This window comes from Dryobates pubescens, chromosome 26 (assembly GCF_014839835.1).
Source record: "Dryobates pubescens isolate bDryPub1 chromosome 26, bDryPub1.pri, whole genome shotgun sequence".
NCBI classification, from domain to species: domain Eukaryota; kingdom Metazoa; phylum Chordata; class Aves; order Piciformes; family Picidae; genus Dryobates; species Dryobates pubescens.
In genome coordinates this window covers 9,839,945-9,857,682 of record NC_071637.1, presented here as the reverse complement: position 1 = coordinate 9,857,682, position 17,738 = coordinate 9,839,945, and the positions used below count along the sequence as shown (strand labels likewise).

At 42.7% G+C, this 17,738-nt stretch overlaps 1 protein-coding gene across 1 annotated transcript; it reads right to left on the bottom strand.

The window, feature by feature from the left end:
• Positions 1-1,072: 1,072 nt before the first annotated feature.
• Positions 1,073-17,115, bottom strand: CASS4 (Cas scaffold protein family member 4). Its single transcript, XM_054173596.1, is given in 8 exon segments — positions 1,073-1,486; positions 2,174-2,199; positions 2,202-2,229; positions 3,070-4,404; positions 5,264-5,413; positions 6,348-6,452; positions 9,730-10,158; positions 17,104-17,115. Coding segments are annotated over 8 exon segments (2,499 nt in total).
• Positions 17,116-17,738: the final 623 nt, after the last annotated feature.

The window sequence follows — 17,738 nt, the reverse complement described above, 5'->3', positions numbered from 1 at the left end:
CAGGGCAAAGACACAGATACAACACTGCCAAGAAAGGGCAGACTTTGACATTTCAGATAAAGACTTTAAAATAAATAATACAAACAACAGGCATACAAGCAATCCACCAGCGTGGTTACATTGTGGTTCTGTTTCATACCCAGCATGTCTGAGCATAAAGTTCATGCACTATGCAGACTGACAGAGCAAGGACTGGGCTGAGAGCCCCTGGGCAGCCTCACCAGTGTGGGTGCTCTGGGTGCCCAGTGAGGAATAACATAACCTTTCCAGTCTGTAGGAAGAGCTTGTCCAAACCCTCTGCATGTTCAGTGACTACGTGGTTTCAGTTGGAGCAATGCTCTGAACAGCTTCAGGCCGTGACAGAGATGACAGAGGTGTGCTCCCAGCAGATTTACCAGGAGCTGGGACTCCTCCAAGTCAGTTTTCCTCTGTGCCCAGTTACCTGCTGAAATATTTTTCATTAACTCCTAGCTACATGTAGTACCTGTCAGATTTTTTTCTCCCATAATCCATTCACTGCATTTGTATAGTAAAAATAAATAATTTTTAAAAATAGCTTGGTAGCTGTTTTTCTTTAAAAAGGGTAATCATAAATTTTGAGTAAATGATGATGTGATATCATAATTTACAGAACAAAATGTAAATGCAGCAAAATGTAAAAAGATGCTCTATATTGCCAAATGGGGGGGGGGGGGGGGGGGGGAGAAAGAAAAAGAAAAGGAAAAAAAAAAGTAGTTATCTGACCTACATAGATACTAAAACAAAACCAAACCCAAGAAAACAGCCAGGTAATAAAATAAATTTGCTCTAATACACAGCAAACATTCCTGCCCATCCACTATGATGATATTTCCAGGCAGGATCTGAACAATGGAGAGGAAAGTACAGATTGTTGTTCTACAGATTTATTTCTGCATCTGCTGTTGTGTGGAACTTTGTCTGCTAAAACTGCACCATCACCCAGGGAACTGGCCAGCAGGAATTCTTGGAGGAGCTGCTTTTGCACACCTTGGCTGCCACACACCTAAGGACCAACAATTTTGCTACGTATTTGTAGAAACGGCAGAGTCTTTCATTCCATTATTGCTCTGAACTGCTGCGTGTACTTAGCCAGCTCCTCAGTCTGATCTTGAAGTTCCCTCATGGCGTCTGCACTGGGATGTTGTATTGCAGCATTTTTGGTGGCAAGAGCCAGATTCTTCAAGAGGCTGCAAAAACGGCTGCTCCTGTGGAGAATGTCATTCCGAGCATCTCTTTCTTGAGTTTCCTGGCAGAGAGAATCCACCAACTTTTGTCCCACCATAATGATCAATTTGCTGTGGGATATGAAGACTTCGGGTGGCTGGTTGTTGCTTAGACTACTAGTAAATACACCTATTGCCTTGTGCAGTGCAGCAAAACACAGCTTACAGTGGTCTGAGAGAGGGATTTTCTTTGCAGAGTCTGGCTTGCTCTGAATTACAGCCTGCTTTGCAGATGGCAAAACCTGGGAAAAGGTTAAAAAAGAGAGGCTTAGCACACTGATTGTTTCTTTACTTGCTCTACCTTATATTCTCCATGTTTCTTCACTTACAGGTAGTTTTGTCAGTTAACACTGTCTCCAAATCACCCCAGCCTAGTAGTCCTTTACAGTAATTTCTCTTTCCATAAAGTACTGGAATTCAAAGTGGTATTTTCTCCCTAAACAAATTTCACTGAAAATGATTTTAATAATGGATAGCACACAAAGTGCTGAACACCAAACCTTTATTACGGTCTGAATTTCAAGCTTTCAGATAGTACAGAACATTCAGACTTGATCTTTAATGGTGCTGACTTATGAGGGTTATGAATGATTAAAACTGCACAATATGAAGAGAGTCAACCCTTACACTAGGGCAGGATGTTTTGAAATCTTCTCACAGCCTTATCCCAAATGATACACAAAGGCAAGTAAATAAATAGCATGACTTTAAAGTGCAGTGGTTTGTTACATTTGAGGGGAAAGACTGTTTTGCACAGGTTTTCAGCAGTAATTCCCAGAACTAGTTCTGAGAAAATGAACTGTGAGAAAACAAATAGATCTATCTATACAGAGATGTGTGTCCAAATGGAAATTATTTTGAGTTTTAGCATGCACAGAAGTCAGAGACTAGAAGTGTTCATAAGTAATAGTTTTCATAATTAGAAATACCTTTGGGTTTGAATCTGTACTCTTGTTATTTCTTTACCTGAAAGTACTTTCTGTGCCTGATAAAAATCAAAATGAAAGCAAGGGTGAAATGCTTTACATAAAATATTTAAGGATAAATGTGTTTTTCTCTTATTTCAGAGGGAAACGCCTCCTTGCTATGCAGCCTTCGTGTTAGAGACAACAATGATACAGTCATTAAAAGCAACTGTAGGTTTTCTCCTACTAAAACTTTAGTGTCTGATCCTGCAAGATCTGAGACCTGAAACCAGCATTTCCCAAATTCCAAGGGCAAGCCAGCATTTCTTTGTGAAACCAAGAGAGCTGCATTTTTTTTTTCTAGACATTTCAGCAATTCTAAGGAGAATGATTCTAATAAATAGCCAAAACTATTCCAACTAATAAAGCTGATAATTCACAGTATGAGTTACATTTGTTAAATCAGCATTTTCTGCAACAGAATGCTTTCCAATGCGCCTCAAGTTTGAGAGTTAGTACCTCTTATACAGTTGTCCCAGAGCCAAACAAACAAAATATACCAGCAAGAAGAGAACTGCTGGTCAAAACAGAAGAAACAAATTGTTAATCCCCAGCTAAAGGCTTTTTCTCAAATGAATGTAAACAGGCAAGCTAAAAATCTTTTCACAGTGTTTGCTGGGTAAGTTCTCCACTTGCCGGTTCTCTCTATTACTTAAAATTACTGATCACTCTATGTGTGCCACCTAGCACTTGAACAAAATCCTGAATTCACACGAAGCCTGGAAAATGGGAAGTAGCACGAGCTGAATTTGGCACTAGTAATAATAAAGGAAAGTTAACCTTAAAGATAATGTAGTGCTAATAGCTTAATATCTGCTAAACAACCAAGAATACAGGTAGTACAATCCAGTTATACTGACCTGCAGCTGAACATAATCACAGTCCTCAGTGGCATTTTCTTTTGGTTTCTCAGAAGAGACCTGACTTTGGCTGGGTTTCTCAGGAGAATTTCTCTGAAGTGAATCTGTTTCAATTCTTCTTGGCAATGTGATTTGTTTTGCCATTTTGTATTCTAGGTTCACTTGTGGTTGCTTCATTTCTTGTTTCTTCTCAGTCTTTCTGAAGAGGAGCTTTCCATTGGCAATGATGATGGATACAAACCTTTTGATGTCATCTGGGATTGTGCGCGCTACCATCACAAAGCGATCAAGATCATCTGGGTTGCTCTGAGGTTTCTTGAGGACCAGAGCCTCTAGCAACCAGTTGCAATTGTTTAGAGCTTCTCTTGTTTCTGTTAAAATTTTGAATGAGTTCACAAGAATTTCTAACTGTTTTGTAATTCTGGTCTGAAGGTTGTTATCAGTCAAGGAAGAGGCATTTACCTTTATGACTTGAGCAAAGGCCAAGAATTCTCCCAGTGATACTTTTATGTGATCAACTGCTCGATGAATTTCTTCAATGCTTTTCTCTAGGTGTTCTTGTAATCTCCATTTGCTGCTCACAAAAATCATTAAACTTGCAACCGAGCTGGATACGCTGTGCTGCAACCTAGTCACTGTCTCTATCGCTACATCAAGGTCCAGTTTAATTTCTCTGGCAGGCTCTTCTGATAATGGCATAGAAAAAGACTCAGCAGAAGAGTTTGAGGATGTAGAGAGCGTGCTGCTTTTGCTGTCCACACTCGAAATGGATAATCTGTCTTGTTCTATCTTGGCTTCTCTTGAGATCTGTGGAGGAATGCTGTATGCTTGGTCTCCAGAACTGTCACTGTGTTTTTCCATATCTCTCTTAGACTGCATAGCAGTGGGCAAGCCTTTTGGAATGTCATACACATTCTCTTCAGAGGTCTGATTCTCAGCCTTTGGAGCCAGGAGACTTGAGGGTACATCACAGGTACCGTTTTGTGGCAAAAGGAGCATGTCCCGTGAGGATGGAACATCATAGAGATGCATATCTGGAAAGGTTAATTTCCGTTGTGTGGGTGGAATATCATATAACTGCTGATTGGCAACTTTGGCTTCAGTGCTGGTTGTTAGCACCTTGTACCTGGCTGGTGGTGTGTCATACAGCATCTGCTTCTCCAAGGAGTGGCCAGAAGGAGTTTGTTTTATTCCCATTTTTTCTGGTGACACTGGAATGTCATAAATCCATTCTGACTTCCGTGGATTTGGCAAGGTATTGTAATGGCCCCAGCGCTTCCTCTGAGATTCATTGTCTGAAGCCTCGGTTTCTCTTTTGGGAGGGATATCATATAACTGGAAGAGAGCACACAGGATTTATAAACCATGGTTTTAGACAAGAGATGAGAAACAAACCTGAATTCTCAGAAAATGCATGCAACTCCAGTAATGTCACTGGAACTGCACCACGGAAAGGCTAGCCCATAGTTTTTATTTCTTTCTAAAATGCACAAGCTGCTTCCTTAGGCTGGATGTTAGGAAGAGGTTCTTCATAGAAAGAGTGATTGGCCATTGGAATGGGCTGCCCAGGTGGAGTCACCATCACTGGAGGTGTTTAGGAAGACACTTGAAGGGGTGCTTGGTGCCATGGTTTAGTTGATTAGATAGTGTTGGATGATAAGTTGGACTCGATGACCTCAAAGGTCTCTTCCAACCCGGTTAATTTCTATTCTATTCTATTCTATTCTATTCTATTCTATTCTATTCTATTCTATTCTATTCTATTCTATTCTCATATGGAGGTTAAAATGTTTTGAGCCCAGGTGATTAAATCATACAGCACTTTCCCCAGCCAGTGAAATCTATAGGCTCTTCCCTATCTTCTTTGGGGGGTGGAAAACTCATAGTTTTCTGGAATGGCTACAAGAAAAGTGAAATGCCAGTTTATTAGTAGGCAGCATTAAACACTCAGTTTTACAGAATGAAGGATGTAAGATTTTATTAGTCTCTGTATAAAAACCCACTTGATTTTTTTCAGTATCCTCAGCCCTAGTTATATGCATACCCTGATGACCAGCAAGCACCACTGACTATTCTCAACTGCAATGAGTTTAAATTTTCACTTGATACAGGTTTGCTGAGATGCATACAGACTTTTCCCAGTGCTTTAGAAATATTTGAGTTTATTCTCTTGTGTCCAACAAGTCTTACTTACATTGCCCGATGGTGAATCTTTCTTGATAACAGCTCTGGCCTTTTCTGGGCTTGGTGGGATCTTGTAAAGCTGCTTCTGCTCTTCCTGGAAACACTCGGTGGATCTGACCAGCGCAGAGGCCTTCCGTGTGGCGGGTGGAGTGGCACCGCTCTGGTCAGAGGGAAAAACCCCACGCTTTAAATTCAATCCCTTTTAGACCCCACTGAAGACTTTGGTGGAATCAGACTCTTTATGGTGATACACTGTGTGTCGCCTGGTGTGGACAATGCGAGTCAAACTCAACCTGCTGTAAAGCTGCTGGAGCACCTTCCCGCAGCGCTGCATGGAGCGTGGTGGGCACTAGGTGGTGCAAGGCAGCCTCCAGCGACACGCTTGGCTTTGGATCTGATCAGAAGTCTCCCCGCTTCTGGAAGTTTGTGGATAACTTGATAATAAATGAATTAGGGTGAGCCCAGCTCTGCACTGCCAGGTGCTGCCAGGGAGGATCTGTGGACGTGCTCCAGCCTACATGTGCAACTCTGCATGGCAGGCGAGGGGCTGGGGCCTTGTGTCTGTCCCATCCCGGTGACCTGCACCGGCAGTGAGACATGGAGGAAATGCGGTGATGTTCGCTGTGCCCAGGGATGCCTGGTTTCAAGAGCAAGGCACTTGAATGCAATCAGCACATTGCCCTGAGTGTGTTGTGGTTATGTGACCTAATGCCTTCTGTTTTGTTGCCCAGGAGGCAGGTTGTGTGGGTGGCATTTGGTTTCTGCAAACATCTTGTGTTCTTTCCAATCAAATGACTTGGTGACAAAGCACATTTCCTGGTAGAAAGCAGAGACTGACACTGATACTGAGAAATCATCAGTGCCCTGGAACTCAGCAGTGGTAAAACTGAAAGTGTTTATTAGAAATGTACCAAATTTAAGACATATTCCTCTAACAAATTCAAAAGAAAACTGATCTAGGCTTTGAACTTCCCTAAAAACACACTGCCAAGCTATGCACAAAACAAACAAGGAAATACTATAATTTGCCTTGAAAATCTCTTCTGAGGTCCCACAGGGTGTGAGCTGCAGGGGAATGCTATGGCAGGACTCACCTGTGTGAGTGAGGACTCCCGGCGCTGTGTGGATGGAACATCATATACCTCACCCCTGATGTTTGGGGCTGAAGCCCGGCATGCTCTCGGGAGAGTAAACAGGTACTTTTATGGGGGAAAGAAAAAAAAGAAATAATGAGAAAGTGCTGAGCAGTAACCTCAGGACATCTTTGAAATATTAAGTAGTTGAATAGGCCACCTTTAGAGTCATCACTTGTAAGCGATTAAGCTTTTCACTGATGGCAATTGACAGGACCTGACCTTACAGGCAGGCATGGTATTTTTTCCCCAGTAATTCTTCTTTGACAGCATTTCTGGTTTATTTCAGATATGTTATGAACTAGCACATAGAAATCAAAGGTGATCTGCTGTACTAACCAAGGGAGGGAAGAGATTTGGAGAAAATCCCGCTTCAGTTATCACTTAAATCTTTGCTCAAAAGCAGAACCACTGAAAAAAAGAAAGTGAGGGAACTTCTACTTCTCCAGTCTCACAGAATCATTAGATCAAACCATATTTAGTAGTATGTGCAGCAAAAAGATAAAGGCTGAAGTCTGTTATTTTGCAGTTACAAAGAACTAACTCAATCTGGTAGGAGCAAACAGAGTTTCCTTGATATCCTGTCCAGCTCTTTGAACAGAGAAGTCTGCTGTGGGAATTACATTACTCAGGTCAATTGCAGACTAATTCTGTTTGCTTAAAACATAATTTTAAGACCTACAACCAGATCTGTGGAACAATTAGATACCAAAATATGGATGTTGGGAAAGGACTTTGTAAAAATCAGTCCCCAAACTATGGAGTTTTGTTTACTTAGCATGGGTTTAGGTTGGCTCTCTGCAGCTGGTTTCTAAATGGAGTATTGTAAACTACTGATCTACAGAGACACTGCTGCCTGACAGTAAATTATTTAAAATTGGAGGTGGTGTTCTCCATCATGTGAGCGTTGTAGTGACTAAATTTAAGGCAAATATGGTGGAGGAGCAGGACTCCAGCTATACAGATGTTTGCTGCTGCTTTGTTAAAGCTTTCAGCTCTCATCTGAAGAAAGGGAATGAAGAGTGAACCCAAACCCCCTTAGTGCTCTGTGATATGAAACACCTTGCTTGCACACAGTGCAAAATGGAGAAGACTTTCATGAGTAGAAAGGATAAAATTGGTATCAAGAAAGTGACAGGATGAGAGGAAATGGCTTGAAGCTTGAGGAGAGTAGATTTGGACTGGATATTAGGAAGAAATTCTTGGCAGTGAGGGTGGTGCGGCACAGAAACAGGTTGCCCAGAGAGGTTGTGGATGTTCCTTGCCTGGAGGTGTTCACTTCCAGGTTGGATGGGACCTTGAGCAACCTGGTCTAGTGAAAGCTGTCCCTGCCAATGCCAGGGGGCTTGGAACTAGATGATCTCTAAGGTCCCTTCCAACCCGAACCATTCTGTGGTTCTATGAATCCTTAGGTCAGGTCTGTTTCCAGATGGACAAATCAAAAAGAAAACTCATCTTACTGATTTTTACAGTACTTTCAGTCACAGTTAAACAAGGAGATGCCCTGGGTACTAGACAGAAGTGATGTGGCTTTTCTACAGTGTGAAGCACAGAAGCTTTGAGGGATTTTGTTTTGTTCTATTGCTTTCAACCAGCTTCCTTGAAGCCTTGCAGTGGCTCTACCCAGCTGCTCAGAGGACAGCTGAGTATGCCAGGAACTCTGCCAGTTGTCCCATTGGATCTGTGTGGGGCAGTCCAGAGTGCTGCAGTTCCTTCTTCACTCGCAAAGGCTGTGCACCCCTGCGCCTCCTCATGCATCTGCATATGGCCTGTGGCCACAGTGGTACAGTTGGTGTAGTAACAGCTGTGGCAGTGCAAGAGGCAGCACAGACAGATCTGAACCTCTGAACTCCCCTCCCCCCACTTCTGTTAGAGTAAACAAGGCTTAGGTACATAAACTCATGAGATGCCAAAAGACAAGAATAGTCGGAGAGTAACATTTTCAGTCTGATTGGCTGGCACAATGTGGAAGATTTGTGTCAACCTCACACTGGATTTGCAAATGCCTTCTTTAGGATTAGGAAAATGGAGAAATCAGGTCACAGTAAATGTAAAAGGGTCTTTTGTAGCTATTACTTTGAACATACAGTTATGGTAATTGTGCACAAAAGCTGAACTTGCTGCTGCAGTGCTGAAAACTGTGTTTCCAACACTAAAGATGTACCAAGCTGGTCTGTCTTCCAGCACTCATTGCCACACCAAAGGGGCCAGAACCTTAGTTTTCATAACTTGTCTTCAGCACAGTGGAACAAAACCTAACCGAGTCTCACAAATCAAATTATTAGATCAGCCTAAAAGCAGTTCAGAGCTGAATTCCCTTTCTTTTCCTTTCTCAATTAACATTTCTGACATGATGATTTTCTTACACATTAAAAACAGTCACCCTGGGCTGAAGAGCTCATGGGACTGAACAAAAACTTGTACTTGAACTCCCTCTCCACCTGCTCTATTTACATATCATTATAAAAGATTCCCAGCTCATTTTATGCTGAAGAAGGCACAAGTGTTGTAAGGTTAAGACACTTGATGTAACATTTTTTCAAACTGCATTTTCCATTCACAAATTTTATTTGAATGCCCAGCAGGAGCAGGGAGAAAGAAGAGGCCAGGTCAGGCAGCTCTAGTGAAATCCTGGGAAGGTGGGTTTGCAATTTCTCTTTGGAACTGGGAGGATTGGTGGATGCACTCATCCAAAAAACTGTGATCAGAAAAACTGTCTGGGAGAGAAATTGATTCAGGATGCACCAAACTCTGTGGCCTCTGGCATGTCCATAGTAAGTGCTGCTACTTTGTGCAAGTGTAGTGACAACCTTGAGTAGCAGGAGAGAGCGGCAACAGCATTCTGAGCTTGCTGAAAATAGTAGAAACCAGAGCAAGAGCACCAATCATACAGCAAGGGGTGATCTTTCTTTCTTATGAATCATCTTCCTGTGCAAAGGATGTGCAAAATGGATGCAAAGCCCCACATGTGCCCAGAGGAATGGATGCATGCTGTGGACCATCAGAGGAGAAAGTTCTGTGTCCTATTATTTTAACTTTGGGCTAGATTTGTAAATAATTTCTAGTCTTCCAAACAAATGGTATATTCTTTACTTCTTGTCTTAGTTTACAGCTGCTTCAAACTGTCAAAAAAGTGAAGGACTACAGAATATAGAGGCTCTCATCTGTTGCCCAGAGCAGTGTTTCTCACACGGTGCTATACAATGTAGCAGAATTGATGGGAGTTTCCTAAACACCATTTATTAGAATGGCTTTGCTGCAAATTCCACTGAAATGCTTCCCTGCTCCCAGTGATTGTTTTAATAATACTGCTTGTTGCTGTTATAGCTGCTTATATGCTTACCTGGCTTGCTGAGCTTTTGGTCCTTTCACTAAGCAGCTGTGCAGCCAAGGCTGGTACCTGATATATTCCTTGAGCAGGAAGAGTAGAGACCCTGGCTGGAGATTTCACCCACCCCTCCATCTTCTCATAGGTAGATGACGATACAGTAGGCTTGGGGACGGAGGGAACCTGGTAGATGTTTTGTTGGCCTGCTGGTGACTCTGAGGAGTCACTCTGGATGGAAGGAGGAAGCAGGACAGCCTGAGAGGTGGCAAGGAGCTGGAGGCGGTTAGCAGGGGCCAGACCCTGCCTGCCATGGAGGGAGCATTTCCACCAGCCCTCACTGCCAATGACATTTTGATCCAGAACTGTCAGGATGTCCCCTTTGCGGAAGGCCAGCTCATCTGAGCACTCTGCCTTGTTGTCATATAGCGCCTTGGCCAAGGTGTTCTGGAGAGAGAAAAACCACCAATGTTGCACTGTTACACCAACAAAAGCGTTAATTTTTGATTCAGTGTTTATCTCTACCTTAACATCAGTTTAACTCAAGTCCATTCACTTTCACATTAAACAACATTTTTTCATTGATTTCAGAGAGTTGAATCCTTGCAGCCTGCACCTGCTCTGTTCAGTGAGGTGAAGAAATGGATGACAACACCACCAATAGTAACAACAACAACTACTACTCCTAACAACAATAATAATAATGTTGTAACATTTCTTTACTACCCCTTCCCCCAAAGTTCTTGAATAGCACTGCTTAGACTTGTAACTTATGAACATCCCTCTGTGAAAAATAGATGGTTTTCCCATTGGCAGTCCATGAATTCTTTGCCAGAAGTTGCAGAGAAAATGCATCATTCATCCAAAAAAATCTAAACCTCATGCTTCCTGCCTGCTACACTATTTACCCAAGGACTTCAACTGCACATGAAAAAGACTAATTATTTCTTACCTGTGAAACAAATGAACAACCCCCCCCAAACGAACCATACTTTCTTTCCTTTCAACTTCAGACAGACTTCTCTGTAACCTCATATTAGGTCAGGGGACTAACAGCTGCCCAGTGGCAGAAATGCTGCTGAATAGCTGTGGTAGGCTGCAGTACTTGTGAAGACCCAGACTCCAGCTAACTGTGCCCACATCCACCTCAGACTGGAAAGCTGAATCCTACTGACCATCCCAGGTTAATGATTTCTGTGATACATTAGCTCAGAGAAAAATCTACCTATGCACACGGTGACACCAAACAAATACATCTGTTGGCTCCTAACTCTTCACAGCAGGCCAGTGTGTTTGTGAGTTTATTTCAGGTAAGCATGCCTGAAACAGTATCTGTGTTTCTCCCCATTACATAGACATCACCTGTAGCTGAATACTTTTTTCCCCTCTCCAGTATATCTTTCAGCATCTTCATAGAGTGCTCTCTTTGTAATTTTTTTAGACAGGAAACCAAGGAAGAACAGAGTAAGTAACTTTATTAAGATCAAAGAAAACCTTTGAGAGAGCAAATATTCATATTTTCCAGCTCCTTCATCACAGGGCAGCCCACCTGTCTCATCTGAAGCCCATATATTTCTGACAATCATGACTGTGTAGATCACCACATTTTATTTTCAGCATGTTTATTTTGGGTACTTTCTTACTCATTACAAGATGACAGCTAAAAGTGTGAAAAGTAGTAGCAGCAGGTAGCATTATTCACTTAAGGCATTTGTGCAAAGAGTAGAGAGAGCTGTGGATCATAGAATAGTGTTGGAAGGGACCTCTGAAGGTCATCTAGTCAAACCCCGTCTGCAGTAAGCAGGGGGATGTAGTGTTTTTCAGTACAAACCACCATTTGCTTTCAGCTTCAAAACAAGACTGCAAGCTTCCCAGGCAGTGGGATACTGGCTGCATTTCAGTGTTAGTTTATCAGAAAGTGCAAGTCATGTCCAGAGAGATAGCACCCAAATAGGAAATGTGATGCCTTGTATTTTTGTCCAGAGCATTTGCTGTAAAGCAACAGCTGGCTTGAAGTTGCAGCAGAAGAAAACCAAATTGTCAGCTCAGCTGATGAGAAGGACCTGTTGTTAGCAGCATGCATTTCTTCCTCAGGGTGTCTGTGAACAATGGCCTTTTCATGATACATGGGCTTGTCCATCAGCAGCTGCCAGAGATGGACAACAGTCCCATTTACCTTATGTCCTAGCTGGGTTAAAACAGTCTTCTTGCCTTGACCACAGGAGCCTGCTTTCTATTTGGACAATGCCAAATGCTCTGAACCACTTGTGTTGAAGTCAAGCCTCCAGGAATCCCACCCAAGCCCAGTCCAGACTTCACTCTATGGCTCCACACTTTATGGCAATTAGATCAAAAAGGAAATTTTTCCTATTATTCATCAGCAACCCTTTGAGCTCTAGAGTAACACTTGTTCCCTTGTTGGATGCTGTACAAAACCGCTGAAAGGCAGACCACGAAGAGGGTGGGCAGAGGGACACTCCCTGCCTTTAGCAAACAGAAACATTAAGAGCCTTATCCAGGCGCATGCAGGAAATTGGTGGCAGAGCCAGGAAGCCTGAACTCAGGAACTGAGCCTGTCTAGTGCATTAGACAACAAGATGTCCTTCCCGGCTGCACCAACACAAATACAAGAACTAAAAGGGACTTGCTAGTGCTGTTTCTTTTCCAAGAATTCTGATTACTCACTCAGCCTCTCAGGACTTGACTGCACCAGGACTGGTGTGGAAGAGCCTGTGAAGCATCGCTTTTATGTGGTGTTATCACCAAAGGAAAGTAGGCAATACTGTTCCTATAAGCTCCATTAGTTTTTAGGAGTCCCAGCTGTGGATTCAACAAGTATTAGCCCAGGATACTGAACCAGATGTTTCAGACTGTGGCAAGCTCACAGCAATGCCGACCAGCACCCATCTGATGTTTTTAGCTCTTTGGCAGGATATGCAGCAAGCAAGCATTAAACAAGCTTTGGTACTGGGAAGCACTGCACTTCTGGCAGTAAAGAGCTTGCTGTAGGTTGACTCATTTTCTGGTGGCGTTTGAGGTGCTATGAGGAGGGTATGGCCATGGGGAGTAAACCAACGCATTGTGAGGTGTGGTAAGGAACTACCAGTGTCTCATCTGTGCCCTGTTCCTTACCAGCAGCCAGCCCACAAGCAGCTCTGTCCCTCAACACCCTATGGGTTCTATCTGCTCATGTTAAGCAATAGAGTTAAGGAGAAGCCACTGGATGCCAAAGTTGTTCCAATTCACTTTCCAAAGAAATCTCATTTTCTGAGACACATTGAAGAGAATTTACCCTAGCCAACTGCTTTTGCGATCCAAGTAGTAGCAGGAACAGTTTTATAGACAAAAATACAGGAAGTTTAAAGCAGGTTGAGTGCTTGATCTGACAGCATAGGTAGCGAAGGTCTACCAAAACCAACTCTAGTTAGGTGGAGCGAGGTTCTTTGTGGTACAGGCTCTGGCTCATCTAATGTGTGGATATTTGTCAGAATTCAGGCCCTATTTACACTTTCAGCTGTGTAAGACATATGTAAAGAATCACAGTGGCAGCCTCTTTCTATCATGTAAGCAGAAGTATCTCTGACCTGCCATTAACTGTAAACAAGCACTGCATTCCCAGGATCGCAGAGACCTTAGGGGATGCTCAGCTAGGAGGAAGCTGTGCTTTGGGGCCAATGGGATCTGCAGTTTTTCTTTATTACCAGAGGAGCGGAAGCTGGCTGTCTAAAGCTATCATCCACAAGATGCCATCCAGGGCCAGCTGTGTATAGTTCTTCTTTATTTTATGTGATCTTGTTAATGTGTCCTTACAATAACCAACATGTAGCAAGAGCTAAAGCAACACAGATGACATCAAAGTGGTTTTCCTTCTTTGACGTTTGTTGCTTCTTCCCTGTCAGCAGCCCTGAAAAAAATCTCCTCAGACAAAGAACATCTTAAAAGCCATTTCATCACTCCATGAGAAAGCACCTCAGCAGACAGTGCTGTTGCTCTTCTCTCACTGAGAAGATTGCAAGAGCCCAGACCTAGAAAACAGAGGTTGCATCCTCTGTAACCTCTCCTGGAGACATTGTTTTCCTCATGCAGAGTTCATGACCTCCTTAGAGCAATGCAAATTGCCCACATATATTGAACCAACCATACTGAATGGATCCACAGTATGAGACCTGTGGTAACACAGGCTCAGTTAACTTTGATGTGCAGGGAAGTTCTTGTGCAGCTGGAAATGTCTCTTTTTATTGTATATTGGGTGTTAGGATTGCAACTCTCCCTAAAAAGCAAGCTTTTCCCATTTATATTATTTGTCTATCCAGCAGCCCTCCCACTACAAAACCTGACAGCCCCTGGGAGTCTTCAGAATGAAGCTGTTAACTCATGTTTATTAATGAAGGGAAAGATTTTAATTAAGAGTCATTAAAACTGCTAATATATGGTTCTATAATGCAAAATATTATAACCTCAAACCAGGAGTACTCACACAGCCTGATACCTGTGCTCTGTGTGCATCACAGACAACTGTGCTAAGGGAAAAACTCCACTAATACTAAGACTTCCTCATCCCTCTCCTATCCTGGTCTCAATGTTCAGCCCATAGTATGATCAATAGGAACCCCCCAACATGCTCTCATAAAAGATGTTCAAATGTTGGTAGAAAAATCCTTTGTGATTATCAAATGATAATCTGAGCATCTTCCCTGCAAGTCTGCCAGAGTAATTTCTCTGCTCTCCTTCCTTTTATTGGGAAACTCCAATTCATGTGATATGTAGGTACTGTAGTAGTTCACAGCATTTCAAATTAAAAACAACTCAAACCTCCCTGTTGTCCTAAATGTGCTTCTTCAAACCCTATTAAAATAATCTGAATGAGAAGAGGCACTTTGAAACACTGGGTTGGGTTTTGTGTGTGTGAGAGGGGGTTGGTTGGTTTTTTTTGTGGGTGAAGACAAATATTTTTCAGCTGTGTTTTGCACACAAAGGGAAAAAAAAAAGGATCTGTAAGCATTTTACTGCAGAAAAATGGGACTTAAAATATTTGAGGAGAAGGAAAAGATACAGCTAAAGGCAGCGGGCTGTGTTTGCTAAACAGCTATGTTCATGCATCAGTGACACCCTCTGACATGTTTACAGAACTGTTTCCAGTTAATCTCTTCACCTCTGCACAAAGCCAGAGAAATAAACATTCTCCATTGCCCCCTTAGCTGGGAACATGCTTCCCAGAGAAGTCCCTTTTAAATGCTAGACCAGGTTGAGTCAATTTAAGTTTTGTCTAATTCAGTTAATTGTCGACAGACTTCACATGGGAAACATCCATTTTTCTGGGGGCATATTTTGGACTTTCAGTGTTCTGGCTATACAGAAGTTTCAGATCTTTTTTGTTTGTATGAGCTTCAACAAAGAACACATGTCAGGACTTGCTTTTATGGCCTATTCAAGGGTTAATTGTTTTTTTGGGGGGGTGGAACCAGGCACCAATGATCAGCTTTTAAATGCTGAACAGTCAGAGCAGTTATTAAAAATAGAGAATAACCAGTTTTTAAACTTCAGGCAGAACCACTTAAAAATGGTGCAGCTTCCCATTAGTCAGGGGTGCCTAATTCCCACCCATTAGGGTGGGAATTACAAGCTGGTTCTGTTAATTTTCCTCAAAGTTTCTTTTCTCCACTAAAGTACTTAATCTAATTCTATTTGTGTTAAAACCAGCTGAACACTCCCCTTGTTTTCAGTGTGATTAGGATTTCATTCCCATTCATAGCATTTCTGCATGTTTGGTCTCATGCCCAAGTTTGAGGAAAAATAAATTCCCATTTCCTGATATTAAAGAACTGACTATGAATGGGGGGGTTGGTTCTTACTACTACCCAGAGGGTTTTGCCCAAATGCACAAACTTACTTTGACTTTCTAAACCTTGTAGCATCTTAATGACATTTTAGTACAATGTTTATTTCCAAACATGGATTTAAAGATATGGAGAGTTCTGAAGAGCACAAGTTTTCTCCTTCTGCCTCCTAAGCAATAGATGCTGCACAGTCCCAGGAGCAGAGTATTTCCTCTCCTTCCTCTGCCTGCCTAGGGAACAGGCAACAAACTTCTAGGACAGCTTGTCAGAAGCACATTGTAAATTTGTCATTTGCAGTGACTGCTGTGTATCCTTCCTCCTGGGTGCAGAAACATGACAAGATGCTGTCCCTGTATCCCATCTGACCTGCGGACAAGTTTCCGCTAATTCCCTGGCCGTGGCAGAAGTGACAGCAACCGGAGAGGCAGACGCTCGGGGTGGGTGCTCTCTGATTCATAATGAATCAGCAGCAGCAGCACAACTCCCCAAGACTGCTGCTTCCTCTTGCGCTCTCATTGCAGCTATCTGACCAAAAAAGTCAATTTCTTTTTAAGCCCACCCTTTGGACAAATTTGCATCTCTTTGAAATTTTAGCATTTCTCTGGGAAAAGAAGTGGATGGGCTTTGACCTGCCCTAATCACCACTGTGCATCCCCACTCCCGTGCGCAGCTGTGTGGATCCCTTCCTCCGTCATTAACACAGGGCATATGGTGACCATGCAGACACTGCCCGAGTCACAGCTGCTGGAGATCAGCTGTAAGGTCAGGCTGGGAGTCAGTGAGCTTCACAGCTAGGGAAATCCTGCCTAGCACAAAGCAAGCTAACGCTCAGCATCTGTGTGCGTGCTGTGCTGGAAGCCTGGGCAAAAACATTAACAGAGGACTACAAAACATTTTTGATCCTTCCATTTGTTCCTCCCTCCTCCAAGAGGAGAGCGTTATGTCCTAAAAATTAAACTGCCACCACTCCTTTCCTCTTCTGAGGTTCAGTTCTCCCTGCAAAGAGCACTGCAGGATATGATCAGTCCTTATCCTAGAGTGCACAAGCTTTCCTAGGCTCACACAGCTCATATTCAAATTGCTTGACATTTCCTTCACCAGAGTGACTCAAGTTGTTGAAACATTCCCGTTCCTCATTTTCTAGTTATCAGTGCAAAACGCATCATCATTTGGAGGTAACAGATAGGTCAAATGTTCATCACTGAAACTCATTATTTCCAAGACAGTATGGAAAGCAAGGGGTGTCCTAGTGACCAGCCAGGGTCATTTGTAGTCACTGTTTAATAAGGGATTTTACTGCCTAATAAGTAGGGTCCAAAACTTTACCCCCCTCAACCACGCTGTTGTTCTCAATGAAGTAATTTTTCAGCTTAATTTTGATCATACTTTAAAAGTTAAGTTCATGTGCTCTGCTAGTAATGCACAACTAAGATCAGCAGCACTCTTTGAAAAGGGATCCTGACACAGATCTTACACTATCTACAGTTCTGCTACAAATGAGAGAAGTAAAGCCATTAAAATAACTGCAACAGAAATAAGATAATCTAGTACTTACATTGACCTTCATTTTGTTGTCTCCTATTTCTCTGTTACTCCATCACCTAAGGAGGAGGATAAGGTCTCCACTAACCCTTCCTTTCCCAGTCCAGTGGATTAAGCAGAAGCACTGGAGGAGCTGGCTAGAAGCCTGAAGAGCAAATGCTCAGCCTCCTTCCACCTCCTGCTGCATTCCCCAGAGGAGAGCAGCTATTGGGAACGAAGGGAGCTAATTATGTAGCAAAATTATCTGCACGGTGCCATTGGCCTGCAGCTGCTGATGCTAATGAGGGCCTGGACATACAGACGTCCCTCCTGCAAACCCCCGGGAAATGCCTGTTCTGCTTTGCAACCGTATCTTAACAGAAAACACAGGGCACTGAGGCTGAACCAGAAAGTCAAGGATGGATTTTGAAGCATTTTTGCAGCATCCTGTATTACTCCTGTATTTAGTTTCATTTTATTTTAAACTTTAAAGTGGTTTGTCAGACTTTGAAATGTTCATGTTCTGGTCCCTAGAAAACTGACCTCTTGTACAGTTATGGAAATCACTGCAAAATAATCTTGCTCTTCAGAGACAGAAAACCTGAGAAGAAAAGCTAACCTTAGCTATTGCTGAGGGGGGTTGTTTCTTTGGTTAGTAAAAAAGAAATA